This window comes from Drosophila yakuba, chromosome 2L, assembly GCF_016746365.2.
Source record: "Drosophila yakuba strain Tai18E2 chromosome 2L, Prin_Dyak_Tai18E2_2.1, whole genome shotgun sequence".
NCBI classification, from domain to species: Eukaryota; Metazoa; Arthropoda; class Insecta; order Diptera; family Drosophilidae; genus Drosophila; species Drosophila yakuba.
The window spans coordinates 17,288,349-17,304,943 of record NC_052527.2 but is presented as its reverse complement, the minus strand read 5'-3'; the positions used below and the strand labels follow the sequence as shown (position 1 = coordinate 17,304,943).

General features: G+C 44.3%; 3 protein-coding genes across 4 annotated transcripts; 2 read left to right on the top strand and 1 right to left on the bottom strand.

Moving 5' to 3' along the window:
* Positions 1-167: 167 nt before the first annotated feature.
* Positions 168-2,918, top strand: LOC6528617 (fibrinogen-like protein 1). Its single transcript, XM_002089624.4, has 2 exons — positions 168-1,492; positions 2,082-2,918. The coding sequence occupies exons 1-2, from the start codon at positions 375-377 to the stop codon at positions 2,242-2,244; spliced, it is 1,281 nt and encodes a 426-aa protein (XP_002089660.2). The 5' UTR covers positions 168-374; the 3' UTR covers positions 2,245-2,918.
* Positions 2,919-3,058: 140 nt separating this feature from the next.
* On the bottom strand, positions 3,059-13,541 carry LOC6528616. The gene is made up of 5 exons (XM_002089623.3): positions 12,716-13,541; positions 5,611-5,820; positions 4,717-5,061; positions 4,259-4,651; positions 3,059-4,193 (listed from the first exon to the last, which is right to left on the bottom strand). Exons 1-5 carry the CDS (start codon positions 13,364-13,366, stop codon positions 3,219-3,221), a joined length of 2,574 nt encoding a protein of 857 aa, XP_002089659.1. The 5' UTR covers positions 13,367-13,541; the 3' UTR covers positions 3,059-3,218.
* Positions 13,542-14,113: 572 nt separating this feature from the next.
* On the top strand, positions 14,114-16,490 carry LOC6528615 (endoplasmic reticulum junction formation protein lunapark). Of its 2 annotated transcripts, XM_039370649.2 has the most exons (7): positions 14,141-14,159; positions 14,220-14,267; positions 14,367-14,596; positions 14,665-14,797; positions 15,095-15,524; positions 15,733-15,909; positions 16,158-16,490. In XM_039370649.2, the coding sequence occupies exons 2-7, from the start codon at positions 14,241-14,243 to the stop codon at positions 16,325-16,327; spliced, it is 1,167 nt and encodes a 388-aa protein (XP_039226583.1). In that variant the 5' UTR covers positions 14,141-14,159; positions 14,220-14,240; the 3' UTR covers positions 16,328-16,490. The 2 variants fall into 2 exon arrangements, with proteins under 2 accessions (XP_002089658.1, XP_039226583.1); XM_002089622.4 differs by having other exon boundaries at positions 14,114-14,267.
* The last annotated feature ends 105 nt before the right edge of the window (positions 16,491-16,595 follow it).

Below are 16,595 nucleotides of genomic sequence, written 5' to 3'. Positions count from 1 at the left end.
ATGCAATTAAATTACCCTCCGTATTATTATTCTCTTTGTAATAACGAGTTAAGATACAGTTAAAAACCACATCAAAATCATTATCGTGTATGGAGCAAAAGTAATATACATATATTGCATATATATATTTCAATGCAACCTTTTAACTAAAACGAATATCTCTTTATCGCAGAGCAGTAATAAAAGAGGAATTAGTTCGAAACGTATGCTACATCAAGTTCACGATCATGCTCCAAGTTCAGAAACTCTTATCTGCAGTCAGCTTGGCATTAGCTATTGTTTCCTGATTTGCGCTCAACTTTGGAAATGCATTTCGCTTGGCATTTCAGTTTAATTTTGATTTCACTAAGCACGGCTCGGCAAATCCAGCCGGAATGGAATATCATTTAATTATACTGATGATTATGCTGCCGTCAGCCTGGTTCCTTCAAGTCGCTTCAAAAATAAAGCCCACTACCAAAGCTCCTGTGAAGGAGATTCCACCCACTAATGGAACCCAAATGGCAAATGTGACTGTCGCTCCAGTTCCAGAAAAACTGGCGGAAGTACACATCGATCAGCACAAAACCATTCGAATTAGCAAGGGCGATTTGGACGATCTCCTGGACGTTTACATGGGAAAGATAGCCGAAAGTGCCGCCACTATTAAGGACAAGGAAAACGAGATAAACAAGCTGCAAACCAAGGACCAAACAGACGATGAGCTGCTGAGGAGATTCGAGAACCTCACCCAGGTGTGCAGTGCCCAGAATTCATCCTTTTCGACTGTCATTAAAGAAAAGGACGACCAAATCAAGGAACTAGAGCAAAAGGTGAAGATATACGAGACACGCCTCAAGAGAAAACAACACATTTTGACGGAGCTGCGAAAGCTGAATACCTCCAGTGCCCTACTAATCGACCACCTCAAGGGAAAGGTTGTGTATTTCGAGCGTAAGTTTCGGGAAAAGAAGGACGATCTGTTAGCGGACTGGGAGGCGGCAACTACCAGCTGTGTGCCCTTTGGACGATCGCCCGGAATCCATCTGATCCACCTGCCAGGATTCCTGCCGTTCTTGGTGCCCTGCGAGGGTCAAACTGCCGCCGGACCCGGCTGGACTTGCATCCAGCGGCGCCTGGACGGATCCGTGAACTTCTACCGGAACTGGGATGCCTACAGCAAGGGATTTGGCAAGCTGAATGGTGAGTTCTTCATCGGCTTGGAGAAGCTGCACCGCCTGACCAGCTCCCAGCCCCACGAGCTCTACATCAGTATCAGAAGATTCGGCGGCGAAACGAGTTATGCCCACTACGACGACTTCCTCATCGGGAGTGCGGAGGAAGACTACGAACTGAAGCTACTGGGCCACTATCAGGGCAACGCCAGCGATGCGTTGCGCACCCACGACAAGATGAAGTTCTCCACCTTCGACCGGGATCACGATGCCTTCACGCACATGAACTGCGCGGAGCACCATCAGGGAGCTTGGTGGTACGACTTCTGTTCGCGAAGGTAGGAAGTATTAGTATTAGTCTTAAATACTCAACACATTTCCCATTCAAAGGACACATTTTCGTAGTACCTATAGCTATTTTTTGCGGGTGAAGGTCAATACATGTATATCTTACTGACAACTAATTATCTTGATTACTAATACAACCTGTCAGTTTTTGAATACTAATTATATTTAAAGTAAGCTCTGTCTGTGATAAATATGTCCAGTGGGTTATTTTAAAATAGGTATTTACGTCAGCTATCGAAATGATAATTCTGAATTGTGATATTGATATCTTTAACTTTGGAAACAGCAACGATATACAATGATACTTTAAACTTGAAACCTATTTATTACCCTTACCCTTATTACCTAAAAATTACCCTTGAGGGTGACTCAAGTATACATATTTTTGATCTTATCAACAGCCAAGTCGATATTTCCGTTCGTCCGTTTCTAAGGAAACTATTCAGTCAGTTTTAAACTGAAACTTCCTTAAAAGCCTCTTTTCTATTTCAGATAGTCCAGATCTCCAGAGCTCTTATAGGAAAATGGAAATTTTTAAAATACATATTTGCATGTAAACGCTTATTTTTCATTTCACAGCAATTTAAATGGGAGATACTTCAAGGGAGAGGTGGACAACCCGCAGAGCATCTACTGGGAGCCGTGGTACAGCTTTCGCTCCCTGAAGTCCGTCCAAATGCTCATCCGCCCCAAGAGCCAGATGGAGCTGAAAGACCTGCCCAGGGCGCGGCGACCAGGATAATTGGAAATTATTTGACAAGTACTCGGGCACTAAATCCGAGCTATACATGTATAAATCTCACTTTGATGCTGAACCTATTAATCTTTGTTTGCCCCTCGGACGCCTCTTCGACAGTTGATTAGGTTTCGATTTGTTTGCGGCCCCGGTCTTCGGGTAATTACCACGTTACAGTTCACTGCATATCATCGCTCTAGACTTTTTGTTTGTTTCGTACACAAGTCATTGGGTGCAATTAATTTTCATTTTCATTTCCCGCCGTTCTCGTAATTTGCTCTGTTGCAACAATTCAATGAAATCTAATTGAGTGTGTGCATTGGGCCGATAAAAATGAAATAACCCCCCTGGTCACTGGAAGACTCCTCCAACTCATTTGTCACTTGCACTTTCATCGAGGCGACTGGAGCCGCTCAATTGGAGTCAATAAACGTTGGGTAAATAAGCCAGAGGCCGGTATCTAAATTAATACCGATTCGATGGCAGATTTACGACTTTGGCAAAGAGTTATACGCGTATGCTCATACGTTCCAGTTTATTATGGAAAATACTTATTCCGACTGGTAAGAACCAGTTTACGCTCTTTCGGTATTCCTAAACGTAATCCCTACTCAATAAGACAGACAAAAACATTACAAATAAATACATTGCTTTTATTTTTATTTTATACACATGTATATTTTTGGTTTCACTTTCAATGACTTTGGGATTCGAATTATAAACCAGTTACAAGCATTCCACAAATGGCTAATCGTTTGATTACGACGATAAGACTTACAGAACTTGAGAGGCAACACTTGTAGCCATTTATCAGACATTATTAAATAGCATATAAATACATTACTTAGAACCAGATTAACGATATGAAAGGGGTATGCTAGACGGCAATAACTTTAAGTACACGGACACAAAAGTAACGCCTTACGATTGCTTTGTAAACATTATAAAGTGCAGAGCAGAACTTTGAGTAGTTGAAGGTTCTACTTGTCGTCCGCTTGCCCCTCGGAGCTGTGCTCTCGCTTTTTGTGCCATCGAAGACTGGCAAATTGTGCAAATCGCTTGCCGCACGTGATGCACTTGTATTTCTTCACAGCCAAGTGCAGCTCCGTGTGCTTTTTGAGGTTGCCGTACGTGGTGAAGGTCTTTCCGCACACCGTGCACAAGTGCTTACGGATCGCCCAGTGGGAGTTCATGTGGTCAGTAAAACGGTTCTTCTCGTAGAAACCTTTTGCGCAAATGGGGCAGTGGAATGTCGACTGGTTGAGGTGACGGCGCCGATGGATGTCGAAGAAGGACCACGTCTTGAATGACTTGCCGCAGAGGTCGCATATGTATGGCCGCTCACCGGTGTGGGTGCGCAAGTGGATAGCCACCTCCGTCGATGTGGCAAAGCGCTTGTCGCATTGTTCGCAGGAATATGGGAAATCCCTCCGATGTCGTCTGATATGCACTGTCAGGTTGCAAGGCATCTGGAAACCCTTTCCGCACAGAGTGCAGATGAAGGGCTGGGTGCCATCGTGTGCGGATCGGTGCACCTTATACTGATCGCAGGTTTTGACGAGGTCTGAGCATACATCGCAACGAAAAGGTCCAAGATTTTGGTCTAGGAACTCTGCCAGTTTGGCATGCAGCAGTGGAATGCTGCTGGAGTCTTCAGACTCCGTAAGTATCTTACGTTTCTGCGCCGAAAAGTCTTTACGCAGATTGAACAAGGTCTTTTCCAACTGCTCCCCAGAGTAGGAAGTGTGAAAGGTGGTGTTTATCTCATCCAACATTTGACCCAAAGCTTGACTACGATACGCATTCGATCGAAAGTCGGGATGGTCCACATCCCACAGAGCCGAGTAGTTGTGGTAGATCTCTACGAACTGCAGCTGATTCTCAGAATTGTCAAAACGAATTGAGCTGGCATCGATGAACTTAGTCTTCTGATTGCTTCCCACCACCCCTACTTTCTGAAATATTAATTAAAACTTTACAATAGAAAATACAAAGTTAACGTACATTTTCGACGCATTACCTTGCTGATCTTGTTGAAGATCTGCTCCTGCAAAATTGGTTGCAGGAATTCCATTTCATCGTAGCACCATAACTTGGGGAGATACAATCCCTTGTGCTTGATAACCATGCGGAGCTCCTTGCGGTAACGTGTCCTAAGTTTTTGGATCTCGTTGCAGCATTCCTCGCCGCTCAGCTCGTAGTTGAGTTCCTCCTGCAACTGGACTGAGATGTCGCGAAACAGCTCCGTCTTACAGCAGCTGGTGTAGTCGTAGTGTTGCGGATTCCAAAGGCATTCCTGCCTCTTGAAGGCATCCAGAATGAAACTCAGAACCTCATGATACAATGATGATTTACCGCAGGAATCTGCGTCCGTTTCGCACGACCTTTCGCTCTCTGTGCTCTCATTGGACATCTGTAAAATATTAAATATTATACTAAATATTACTTAATCTGCTTAAATATGGCTTGTTCACTCACCTTGGATTCTTTTTCTGCTCGCCTGTTTTCAATGACTCTTCGCAAAAAGAGCATCTTATCAAAGTACCACAGCCGCGACTTGTACTTTCCGCCGAGTGCATTCACTTTTTTCAGCTCGCGGCGGAATCTGCCCCTCAACTCCTTCAACACAGCGAAGATCTCGGATCCGGAGAGCTGCCTGTGGCAAATGGCCTCCAGCGGACCGGCCAGCTCCCCGTAAGCACTGCGCTTGGCATTGTACTTGTAGTCCGGGTGCCCGGGGTTCCACAGCTTTTCCGTGCGCTCGTACACCCTCAGCAGGCAACCAACGAACTCGTGATTGCGCTCCAGCTCCCTGCTACTTTTCTGAAAAGAAATGCAAATTTAAATAAATATGGGATGTTATGAGAATACGAAGGAAGTAGAATACAATCGAAGTGCACCAATTTTATTGTCTTGCGCATTATCATAGTAGGTAAGAAATATAAACTAAAATGTTAGATGTAACATAAATCAACGATGCGTTGCTATTTAAAAAGGTTGCAGCTCATTATAATATTTATTTATTTGCTGCATAAATCTAGCACAACAGATTAATATCCTATAACTATAAGTAGCAATATGCTGAAGTAATAACTTTTGAAATACGTTTTATAGCGCACAAATCAATTGTGAAAAAACTCGTAAGAAACCCTTATCTAACTGTATGTTTTTGAGAGTTTTTTAATTGCTTTTGGGCCATTTGGGGTTTGAAGAACGAAAATGGAACTTTAGTTAAATAATTAATTTGTTTAATAAGGAGCAAATTGGTAAGTTAAACGTTTATATGTAAGCTTTTAAGCTACACCCACTATTTATCGAGTTAGACGCCCTGTTATTTCACTAACGCGTGAAGATCGATTGTGATATACTTACTGAATGGAAATCCACACAGCTCGCGGTGCTGCTCGTTGGCGAAGTGGGCGGCAAAGGGGTGGGGGGCGTTGCAGGTGGTGTTAGTTCCATAGCGCTCTTCTCCGGCTGCCCACTGGGATCCCTTCCCTTGTGCTCCGCCACCGCGACCACGTCCACCTCCCCATCTTTAAGTATCTCGTTTTGCGACTGACGAAGCTTGCGTTGCAGTGCCTGCATAGAGAAGTATAAATATTTCGCATAAATAAATAAATTTGTAACGTTGCCATTGGTGGTGGTTGGTTGTCTGCGAGATAAGCGGTGCCCAGCCACTCGATCTTGTCCGGGGTTTATCGTGGCGCTGGGAATCGTACACAAACATCGCTGGTAAACAAAAAGGGAAAGTATGCACTCCGCCTGCCGCGTTCTCGATACTATATAGATTCCAGATTCTCGAATATCAGCGGCTATTGGCCTTTGTGTCGTCGTCATTGTTCTTATCTCACTTGCATATGGCCCGACTTCCATACTCCCATACAAAACGTTCTCGGATTTTAGCTGGTGTGTATCCATTTTTTATTCGGTGGTTTTCCCAAGACAACTTCCTCCCATATGTCGCATTTGCAACAGATTACAGTGGCGCCCACTCATTTATGATTTGAGTAACTAAAGGGCAGCGGTTGTGTAAGAAAACGAATGCCATGTGCACAAAGATTGGAGAAGTGATAGTATAGTATAGCATGTTCCACGGCCAAAAGGAGACATATTTAATAAAGTCTCACTGTAGTGCCTTAAAAATTTGTTTGGCTTCTGCTTAGTTCCCGGAATGGAATGGAACCCGACCTACCCCCATATACCTCAGAAATGCTGTTGATAAGGTCCCGGAATGAGAGTGCCCTAATTAGGAATTCGCAAGACCCAAATTAAAAGCGAAACGAAGTTCGTTTTCTCATGCAAATGTTTTGTTCTGACAAACATTGCATACGGCACCCGTATACGATTCGCAGTTCTAAAAAAATCCGCTGGGAGAGACCAAGCGTAAAATACCCCACAGGGTAATTATCAGATTAAAACAAACTCAAAATGTGTCTTTGAGTAATTAGTCACTGATATGGGTAGAACGTAAAGAATCTTTCCATTCGATGTAGGAACATAAATACATTTGGGAAAGATGCAAAATCAGATGTTGAAAGGGTATTTAAAGCATTGGCATCACTCCGTTTAATTTTTCAAGTGTTTTGTTTGGCCATAATTGGTAGTCGAAGCTGTCGCCTGATTGTCTTGAAACTAAGGCGACTCGTCAGTGACCACCACAATTGTCGGCCAAGTAAGCCAGTCAATATATGTATGTACATATGTACGTATTTTATATTTCAGCTGGTACTAGCCGCCCAACCACCTACGAAAGTCGATAACGCTAATGGGTCTAGATAAAGTGAAATGCGGCCTGAAAGCATTACGAGTTATTGGATTTTGTGGCAAATTTGTTATTAATTGGGTTTCACTAATGGATCCTCGGTATTCGGACAAATATGCCAGTGACACAATTGAGTTACAGCTTTCTCGTTTAATTTGATCTGAATTACTGCCGTCGATAACACCTGCCTAAGAGAATATCCGGACTTGTTCGCTTTGGACAGAGCTACACCTGTGTATCAATATTCCCTATTAATCAATGGAGAAAAAATGGTTAATGGGCCAAAGGGCGACTCAAAAAGGGGATGGCATTACAGTGGACAGCTACCACCAATCACTCAGCAGTCAAACAGGAGGGCCCTGACCTTTTGGGAATCCACACAGGCTTACAGCACTTAACAGAGCTAATTGAATAACTGAAAATTACAGAAGGGAAAGCACAGGAAAAGCTGGAAAAGCCTTGGCCCCAATTAAAAATGCAATTTCAAACGGTGTTATGGAAGTTGCGCCTTTACCTCGCTGGCAAAGCGAGCGAAAACATTTCCATTTCGAGCGACTGGAGCTCCAACTGGGGTCACACCCACTCGAGGCAAGGACCCCGAGCCACTCGACGCCCTGCGGAAAGGTGAGCTGCGCAAACCCATTAAGGCCAACACCGCTCCCTGCTGACCCTGCCAATCCTTGACGTCGGTGTTGGTGACTGCCTGGCAACGGGCAACGGTAGTAATTCCATATCGGAGCTGCATTGCACTGCACAGCCACATGCGTTCTTTCTAGTCCATATCGAATAGCGCCAACGGCTGCACAGCTGTTTTATATCATATTATTTCATCATCTATTCTCCTGCTATTCTAATGACTAGGGTAGTCGGAGGGTATTTACGTTTTGTTTGTTTGAATGCTGGCCATCATTTGATTAAAAACATTAACCATGTTGCGCAATTCCTCAGAGTATTCCAGAGCTTGCTTTCCCCGTCAAACCGTGGTTTCGTTCCATTACTTTTCCAATATCGGAGCAACAAAAGGCCCAACAGAGTGGGACAAACAAAGGCTCGGCCAACTTCGAACCGCTGACCATGGGAATTGGCATGGCCCACCCATCCTGGACAGCTGAGGCAGCCCAAGACACCCACGAATTGTGGGGTGTGGCTGGTCGGCAGCCTTGCCCATCTGCTTCGTCGCACTCCGGACGGAATTCTCTGTGGACTGCGTCACAAGTTGTGTTTACCGAACACGCAATTGAAATAATTGATCCAGTTAACAAAATTGCATAGAAATTCAATAAACAACAACAGCGTAGGCAGCGTAGATGCAGTGTTCCCGGCTGTACTTCTCCCGTTGAATACTGAAACCCGATCGCAGAGCGGTCTTATTGAGTTAGTTTAGTGATTCCTCCTTCATGTTTATTTATATGTTGCTCTGTCGAAGGGGTCGAAACTCGATAGAACTGTCAGACAGAAGGGGAAACCAATGGGCGAGGGGATCATGCGTTGGAGCCATGGATCGATAAATAACCGCAGAGTGGATTTCTATGAGTTCTGTTCGATTTGTGCGGAGGAAAGACAAGAAACTCTATCTGAGGAGCGCCTTAACATCGATGGTGTTTACCACCTGAAATCGGTAATTTCATATATAAAATTTTAATAATCTTACTGTTTCTATCAAAGTAGAAAAGGCTATCCATAAAAAACATATGGACATTAAACTGCAATGCTGATTAGTTCATCTTTTGATGGATTGCATAATGGATTCTTCGAGTAGCCACATTTGCAGTGCGGCCCATATCAAAGTGCAGAATCCGTTGGTCAAGCAATGCCAGTCTAGACCAATTCTGGCTGCGAGCAGCTGCGTCATCGGGCAGCTCAATTAAAAGCTATTGTTTATTGCATTTGTCACCAGGAAAATGGGAGATATGCGGGCAGCACCAATCAAAAATGCCTTTGATGATGATGCGATGCGATTCAGTGGGGCCGAGATGCTGCGAATTAATTAATGGAGACTCCTATTTGAAAACATTTTCATTCCGAAATGGTGATTATCGCGTCTGGGCCGCCCTTTGGCCAGGCCTAATTAGACGAGGAATGTGGGACACATATCGGTTAAACCCTGGTGGGTGTGCAAATAAAAGATTCATGGGAAAGCCCGTTAATACACCATTTAATACCATTGTAAGGCTTGGGCCTCAAATGGTGTCACTTGTGTAACACACACATACACACACAATCGGCCACGTTTGATTACAGGTTTGAGGCTCTGTTTTTCCGCCGCCCTGTTTGATTTGCGGCCCAAGGGAGGGTTTTAATGGATCGAATGGGGCTTTCGGAAAGCGTCTTGTTTTCCACTTTCCATGCAGGCTCGGGGTCGCGCCAAAGACCCACTTTGGTATGCTATATAAAATCATAACCCGCAAGCCGTATGACAACGAACAAAGGTAGCAAACGGCGACATGGTAAATCCGAGTGAACACGGGACTCAAATGCAATAAAGCCCGCAACGTGAGCTAATAAATTATGAAGAATATTTCGCTTTTTTCATTTCACGCAACCCGTGACTGGGTTTCGTTTGCTTTATGGCCGAGCATAAAACTCGCCCACGCCCTTATGGAAGCCCACTGCAAATGAGGCAAAATAAACCGATGGGAAACCCTATAGAGAACACCCAGGAACCGAACGGGAAGCAAACACAGCGAAGCCAGATTCGAAGATACTCGTAATACGGGGGCATTAGGTGCAATCCATTTCTGACAAAAGACTAAGAATGCGCTAGCCCCAGTAAAACTTTAAACAAATAACTTTTTCGGTTTGAGTCAGTCACAAGGCTGCATTAATTAAATTAGGCTGGCTGTAAAACCTCCTCAGCTGATCGATCAAACCAACTTGCGGGTGGAAGGCCTCCGCCAGCCCCTCTCCACAAATGTTTAGTTAAACTTGATAATTACTTAATATGCATGGATGTGGACGATAAAAACCGAAGCACTGGCTGTCCACATGTCCTCGATTTTTGTTCGAGCGTGATTAACGTGCGTATAAATCGAACCTTCCCGAAGATTTCGAAATGCTGAATCAAATTATCGCCTGGGAAGATAAACACCACGGATTGATACGACTTAAGATTAGATTACGAGCGATGATAAATTGCAGTGCTCCACAATGCACTCACCGCTCTGATTTAATGGATCACTGATGATTTAGATGTCGGATAGGGGTGCAATCCAAAACAAACAACTAATCGGTGGTGGTAGCTACAGAAATTCGATAGGTTTTCTGGGAAAGTGCCTTCCAAGCCCCATGTGAATTGCTTTGACGGCAAATAACCTGGCATTATTCGGTAGCCATTCCAGCCAAATCATCGTCCGACAAGTATTTTTCTACTTCTACTTGGACAATGATTTATGGGGAGTGGGTTTTTTATGGCAGGTGCTCTAAAAATTCCAATTTACAAGTGTTTAAATGAACATTAAAACCTCCTTAGTTAGGTTCCGCCGCGCGTTCTTATCTCTTAGCCACATTCAATAGCCGGCAAATATCTACTAAAATCTAAAATTATTTTATTACCCCCATAAGCGATACGTGCGCTGAGTTGGGCGGAATGATTGGGTTGTCTGGCGACGACTCGGGCGACCACTTCCACGATCGATCGATCGATTGATCGGACGTATCTCAATAGCCTAAAGTGGCGAGAGCAGCGCGTCATCGATTTGAGTGTGGATATAAATCATAATCAAGTGGTTTGAGCAGGGAACCAAAGCAATTGCCAGAGTTTCGATTAAGTAACTTAAAAAATAGCACATTTTAGCGCACTGCGACCCACTGTGGCAACGAGAGCTTACCAAATCGAAACATAGATTATATTCCCTATTTGTTTACCTCTTTGGGGTCTAGATAAAGACCATGTCGGCCGACAAGCTTGCCCAATGCTGATAATGGCCAAACGAAAAACCATCGGAATCACCAATAATTTCTATTGCTAATATCGTGTACCCCGTCAGCGGGCGAATAGAAATCGGCCTTATCACTGCCTCAATTTCTATTTCCGAGACAAAGCTCAACGCTCCGGATATCAGATGGCCGATAGTAATAGCCAACATGCTAAGAACCATTATTTGCTCGCCCTTTATCTCACAACAAATGCAGCCAAATTACTCATACGCGCATATTTATTCGAAATATTTTCCTTTAATTATCGTGAAATTAGCTTATGTGTGTATCATTTAATGGCGTTTATATTGCGTCAACGAATCCGTACTATTTTTGGCCATCAGAAAGCTAATGCAACCGCGTCACGTCAAAATGTTGGAGAACCATGAGATTTCCATCTTGGCGCTGACGATCTAAGGCTGATTACCACCTCATTGATGTTACCGATCATCTTAGTACGTAAGTACGATCTAGAGTGCCTGTCACAAAAAAGAGGAAGCCATCTACATCATTGACATTCGAAGTCATTTCACAAAACTGTGTGGTACATATTAGTGAAAGAGGAATATCAAGATAGACACAAGATCAGAGTTTTCATAGATCCTCGGAAAGATACATACACACCGCCATGGAAAACCATCCACCGTTTTGCATATGTCGCGTTGACATAAATAACCATTTTAATTACCATTTAATAGGCATTTATTTTTAATAATCGGACGCGGAGCAAAGGCCTCCGCCAAACAAAGAAAATATGACGAGCTGTTTTCCAAAACACCGAATGTTTGTGTCCCAAATATCGAGTGTTTTTCGGCCCCATTGCTATATGTGTACTTTTTTTTAGCACATAAATCGCTTTGAACGTACAACAAAAGATATGGTTGTTTTTTTTTCCGACCCAGACATTTTCATGTCCACAAAAAATGGAACAAAACAAAAGTGAAAACCTGAAGAAAAAGCTGAAAAATTGCGTCGCTTCGGAAAAAAAAACAATGAAAATGCCAGGAAAACTGACTGACTGGCAAGCGGACGGACTGGTGAATTGACAAACCAGGCCGTCCAAAATAAATAAGCAATACATATACATGTACACATACATATATGTATGTACATATGTTCATTTAAAAAAGTCCACGAAGGGCAAACGGGACTTAAAAAGGGGAAGAGGAGAACAAAAGAGAAGCATGAGCGCGCAAAATGCGCGGCACACTTTTCTCAATATTTCGCGTTGTGTGCGCCGTTATTTTGAAGGTCAAGTGACCAGGGGAACCTTTTCCGGAACTAGCGGCGGCCACCACCCCCTGCCAACCCCGCCCCAGAGCTTCTGACAGCAACGGAAAGCCGTTTTGCATTACAAAATCGCATAAAAAAAGGGTAAGCAAAAGCCACGGACAGTGAAGTACCGCTATGGGCAACTAATCAGCAATACCCGATGTGAATATACAAACATTGGTAATAACATATAAAATGCATACCCTTCTATGGTGTACAAACAACTTTTAAATTCCATTAATAAATGTATTATGCTTAGTAAGATTATCAATTAGTTTTGAAACTATTTTTACTCTTCAAAAACAAATTAAATTGAAAAAAATTCAATGCCCCTAATAAAGTATTATAAAGAATTTCCTAATTGAAATAGCAATTCCTTGCAAGCATCTGGCAAAAAAAAACGTTCAAATATCCTTTACAGGCCTTGAAAATTGAACACACGATTCAAGCATGGGTGTAATCGTTTTCCGTTAGCGGGCGTTCACTGTGGCAGGGAATATGAATGGGCGGCGGTGATTAACTTACCACGCGTCGTGTCTCGTACCTCGGCAGTGGGGCCGGAGTCGATGTTGGAGTCGGGGTCGGGCCGGGTGGTGGAGCAATGGGAGTGGGCGGAGTCATCGTTACCACCTCGTGCAGCACGGCAAAGGGATCCAGGTCGAAGGACTGCGGACTGTTCCCCGCCAGCTCGTCGCCCGAAATGTCAGCGGAAGGCGGCGGCGAGGGTGGTAATGGATTTTCAACCACATAGACCAAATCTATTTCTGGTGTTTCGGCTGTTTCAGGTGGGGGTGGTGGTGTTGGAGATGTTGGCGTATGCACTGCGGGAGACGGCGGTACGAAGCTCATTAGCTGGATATCCATGTCGGCCTCCCAGCTGAGTTTCCTAGGCTCCTCCGGCGGATATATCTCGGGGCAGTCGAGTTCCATGATGACCAGATCGGTTTGCGGACTCCTCTCCTCCTCGGTCTCGTAGCGCCGGCTCACGTCCTGTGTGTGCTGCACCCGGATGTGGTCCATGAACACGGAGAACTGCAGGCAGATGGCCGGACAGAAGGCGCAATTGAAGCCGAAACTCTGCACGTCCGGCGAGGCGGTGATTTCCCCGCATTTGCGGAAGAACGCGTAGTCCTCCAGCTGCCAACTGGGCGACGGCGACTCCTGCAGCGGCATCATGGCTGGTTTTCACTGGGCGGACACCACCTCTCACGCAAGTCTTTGAATTCTCTTGAATCTCTTGGCGCACTCGCGACGCGAAGACTGGCTCTTTACCGAACCGACACTGGCGGCTTTCCGATTCAACCTGCGATCCAAACAACCGGCAAATCCGAAGTGCAGTGTGACCGAGGCGGGCGCCTTCAAATAAACCGTCGGCGGGCGCTAGTGGCAGTGTGGCCAACGCTTGGCGGTGGCCAAGTACCATGGTCCTCGCAGCAGAAAAGTTACCGATAGTGCCATATTTTCAAATGAAGGGAAATATTTGGAAGGTTTTTCAACATACTTGATTACTTCTTAACATAACAGTGCCAAGTGAAGATCTATGATAGTAAGGCGAAAGAAGTTTGTTCAATTTGTTCAGTAAAACGGTTTGGCTGTTTCTGGAAGTAAAGATTTTAATTTTAAAAATTTGGCCAAAATATTTTTAACTATATCTAGAAATTTTTATTTGCTGATTAAATTTAAAATGTACTTAAATTTCCATTTTTAATTGCGACACTTATACTAACATGCTCTAGGTTTAATGTTCAAAAATAAACATAGTCGATTATTAAAATTGGTTTTCTTTAAAATATGTAAAGTTTAAATTTTAGTTTTTGAACTGTCGCGGTCATTTTCAGCGGGACATTCTCTCGCGGTTTGTGTCCGGGATAATACTCGAACTTTGCTGTTAGTATTTTATTATTTTTGGTGGGTTCCAACGGTGGATTCAAACGGAACACGGTCACGCTTGGCGACAACTAATTTCTAGGCAAGCTGGCGGTTAAATAGCAAAATAGCCAAGTAAATGTCTAAGTTTGTTCGTTTCTAGTTAAATTCGTGAGCATACACCATGGGATTCGTGCTGTCCAAGCTGCGGGTGCGTATGTGTAATGGCCCACAGGCAGTGGGACCCCGAATGCAAAACAGCGTTTATACTAAGACCCCCAAAAAATATGTGTCGCGAATCTAATTATAGAAGGAAAAGTCCACGGAGGCGGTGTTGGAGGGGCTGCAGACGCAGATCCAGGCGTTGGAGAAGTACGTGATCAACACCGAGGAGCAGAAGCGGCGGTTTGTGACGAACTTCGTGGGCTTCACCATCGGAGCATATATCGTGGGCTTCGGGCTCTGGTGGTACTTCTACTTCCCGCCGACGATGCAGGAGTGCTTCATGTACTTGGTGCCGCTGCTGCTCTTCCCCATTGTGTGAGTGTTGCCATCTGATTTGCTCTAAATCCGGTTCCTGACCGACCTTGATCTCTTCCGGGCTCTAGCATCATCTTTCTTCGGCGGCTGTTTACGTGGTACTTTCAGCGCAAGCTTAACAAAAATGGCGATAAGCTGACTCGTCTGAAGGAGGACAAGCGCAAGATATTGGAGCAGGTCATGGACAAAGAGACCTATAAGGTGGGCTTACGGCTTCCCCTTGATTACATGCCCTATTTCAAATCTGGCCAAGTGCAGAGGTTCGAATATCTTATTGGCTAAGATATGTAGTGTAAACTTTTTTGCCTTCATGTGATATCTTTGAAAGAACCCCACCAAAAGCACAGCTGTTATAAATGTGCTCATATCAATGCAAATCAGACTAGAACGCAAACATTATTAATCGACTTTCACCAAGTGCAGCTCTCACTTGTTTAGTTAAGCCAATGCACTTTAAGATACTTCAAACTATATTGTGTACTATAATGCATTCCACAGGTGGCAGTGAATCTCCTGGAGCGTTTTGGCGACAAGAAGCAGCTCCGCATCAGCGGTGTGCAGACCGGCTCAACGCCCAACCGATCGCAGATTGAGCGGTCTCCACTGCCCGTCGCAGTCGCAGCCCGAACTTCAGCTGCCGGAGGACAGCAGCAGCGATCATTGGCTCCATACACCAGTGTCTACCGCAACAATAACAACAACCAGAGCAGTTCACTGAACAGCAGCGTCATCAGCACACAGTCAGTGGCACCGATGACGTCAGCTTCTCCGCAGGTGCGCGCCGTTCAAGAATTGCGCCGACGATCGCCTTTCCCCATCGTGGACGATCGGTCACGAAGTGCCCTAGATCGCATTGTGGACTTCATCGTGGGTGACAGTCCAAAGGATCGATTCGGCATGATCTGCAAGGCGTGCCACGCCCACAACGGTGGGTTATGACTGCTAAAGGAGAACTTCTATAATTAGGCACAGAAACATTGAATTTTGTAGATAAAAAACCGGTTATGTTTTCGCTTTCATTCTTCATTTCGGTAGCGATATAACACTTTGTTGTCAAACAGTTCTCTATGATTCACAAAACAAACTGCTTAATTTAAATACAATCTTTTTTTAACTTGAAAAATTCTCCTTTACAGGAATGCTGCCTAAGGAAGAGTACGAGTACACTACCTTCAGGTGTGCCTTCTGCAATGTACTTAACCCGGCAAGGAAGAAGCGACCCGTGGCTCCCCGGCTCTCCCTGGAGGCACCTTCGGATACCGCAACCAAGCGAAACGACAGCTCAGAAAGTGAATCATCCGACGATGACTCTGGTATATATATTCAATCGAAAGGGAGACCCGCAGTATATAGTCATTTTATTGCAATTCTAGTCACTAACTTTCAGTTTGCTTGTTTAATTATTATTTCTTCGTTCATCGCTTATCTCATGAAATGCATGGCAAAATACTGACGTTTAACTAAATAGCAATGACAAAATGACCTATACTTGTAATTTAAAAGTGGTTTTCCCTATTATCACTAAAAAGCAACTTAACTAAAGTATCTAGTTCGCTTTCAGATAAGGAGCCATCTGTACGAAGAGCCCTGCTTCAAAATGTGCCATCTGGTGAAGTTGATAAAGATTCCACCACCGTAACGGAAGACTTGGCAATGGAGACTGAGACAATCGAGACTGGACCTGTAGCCGCCGACGTCGTCAGCACAGCTGAGGTGGCTGCCAGCTCCTGAGGGCACATTGCCTGCTAGGCGCCAGTCGCCAGTCAAGCAAAATTCTTGGATTATTTGCTTTTTAGCTTACTTATTTAATTTTTTATTGGTAAGCAAATTTGAAAAATAATCATCTGTTATCATGAATTTATTGTCGAAGAACAAATACATTGAATGGAATACATTTATCTTCGAGTAGTGCGCACTTTCTTTGGGTCAGCCACCTAGCCGCCCGAAGTGTGGGCGGCAGCACACCCACAACTGTCAGCATAGAAGGAAATTGATAATT

Bases quoted from the DNA above. Each gene is read 5' to 3' on its own strand.
- LOC6528617 (XM_002089624.4), top strand. From the start codon at position 375: ATGGAATATCATTTAATTATACTGATGATTATGCTGCCGTCAGCCTGG. The intron at 1,493-2,081 runs GTAGGAAGTATT...TTCATTTCACAG, and splicing joins TACGACTTCTGTTCGCGAAG to CAATTTAAATGGGAGATACT.
- LOC6528616 (XM_002089623.3), bottom strand. From the start codon at position 13,366: ATGATGCCGCTGCAGGAGTCGCCGTCGCCCAGTTGGCAGCTGGAGGAC. The intron at 5,062-5,610 runs GTAAGTATATCA...ATTTCTTTTCAG, and splicing joins GCTGTGTGGATTTCCATTCA to AAAAGTAGCAGGGAGCTGGA. The intron at 4,194-4,258 runs GTAATGCGTCGA...TTAATATTTCAG, and splicing joins TCTTCAACAAGATCAGCAAG to AAAGTAGGGGTGGTGGGAAG.
- LOC6528615 (XM_002089622.4), top strand. From the start codon at position 14,241: ATGGGATTCGTGCTGTCCAAGCTGCGG. The intron at 14,597-14,664 runs GTGAGTGTTGCC...TCCGGGCTCTAG, and splicing joins CTGCTGCTCTTCCCCATTGT to CATCATCTTTCTTCGGCGGC. The intron at 14,798-15,094 runs GTGGGCTTACGG...TGCATTCCACAG, and splicing joins TGGACAAAGAGACCTATAAG to GTGGCAGTGAATCTCCTGGA.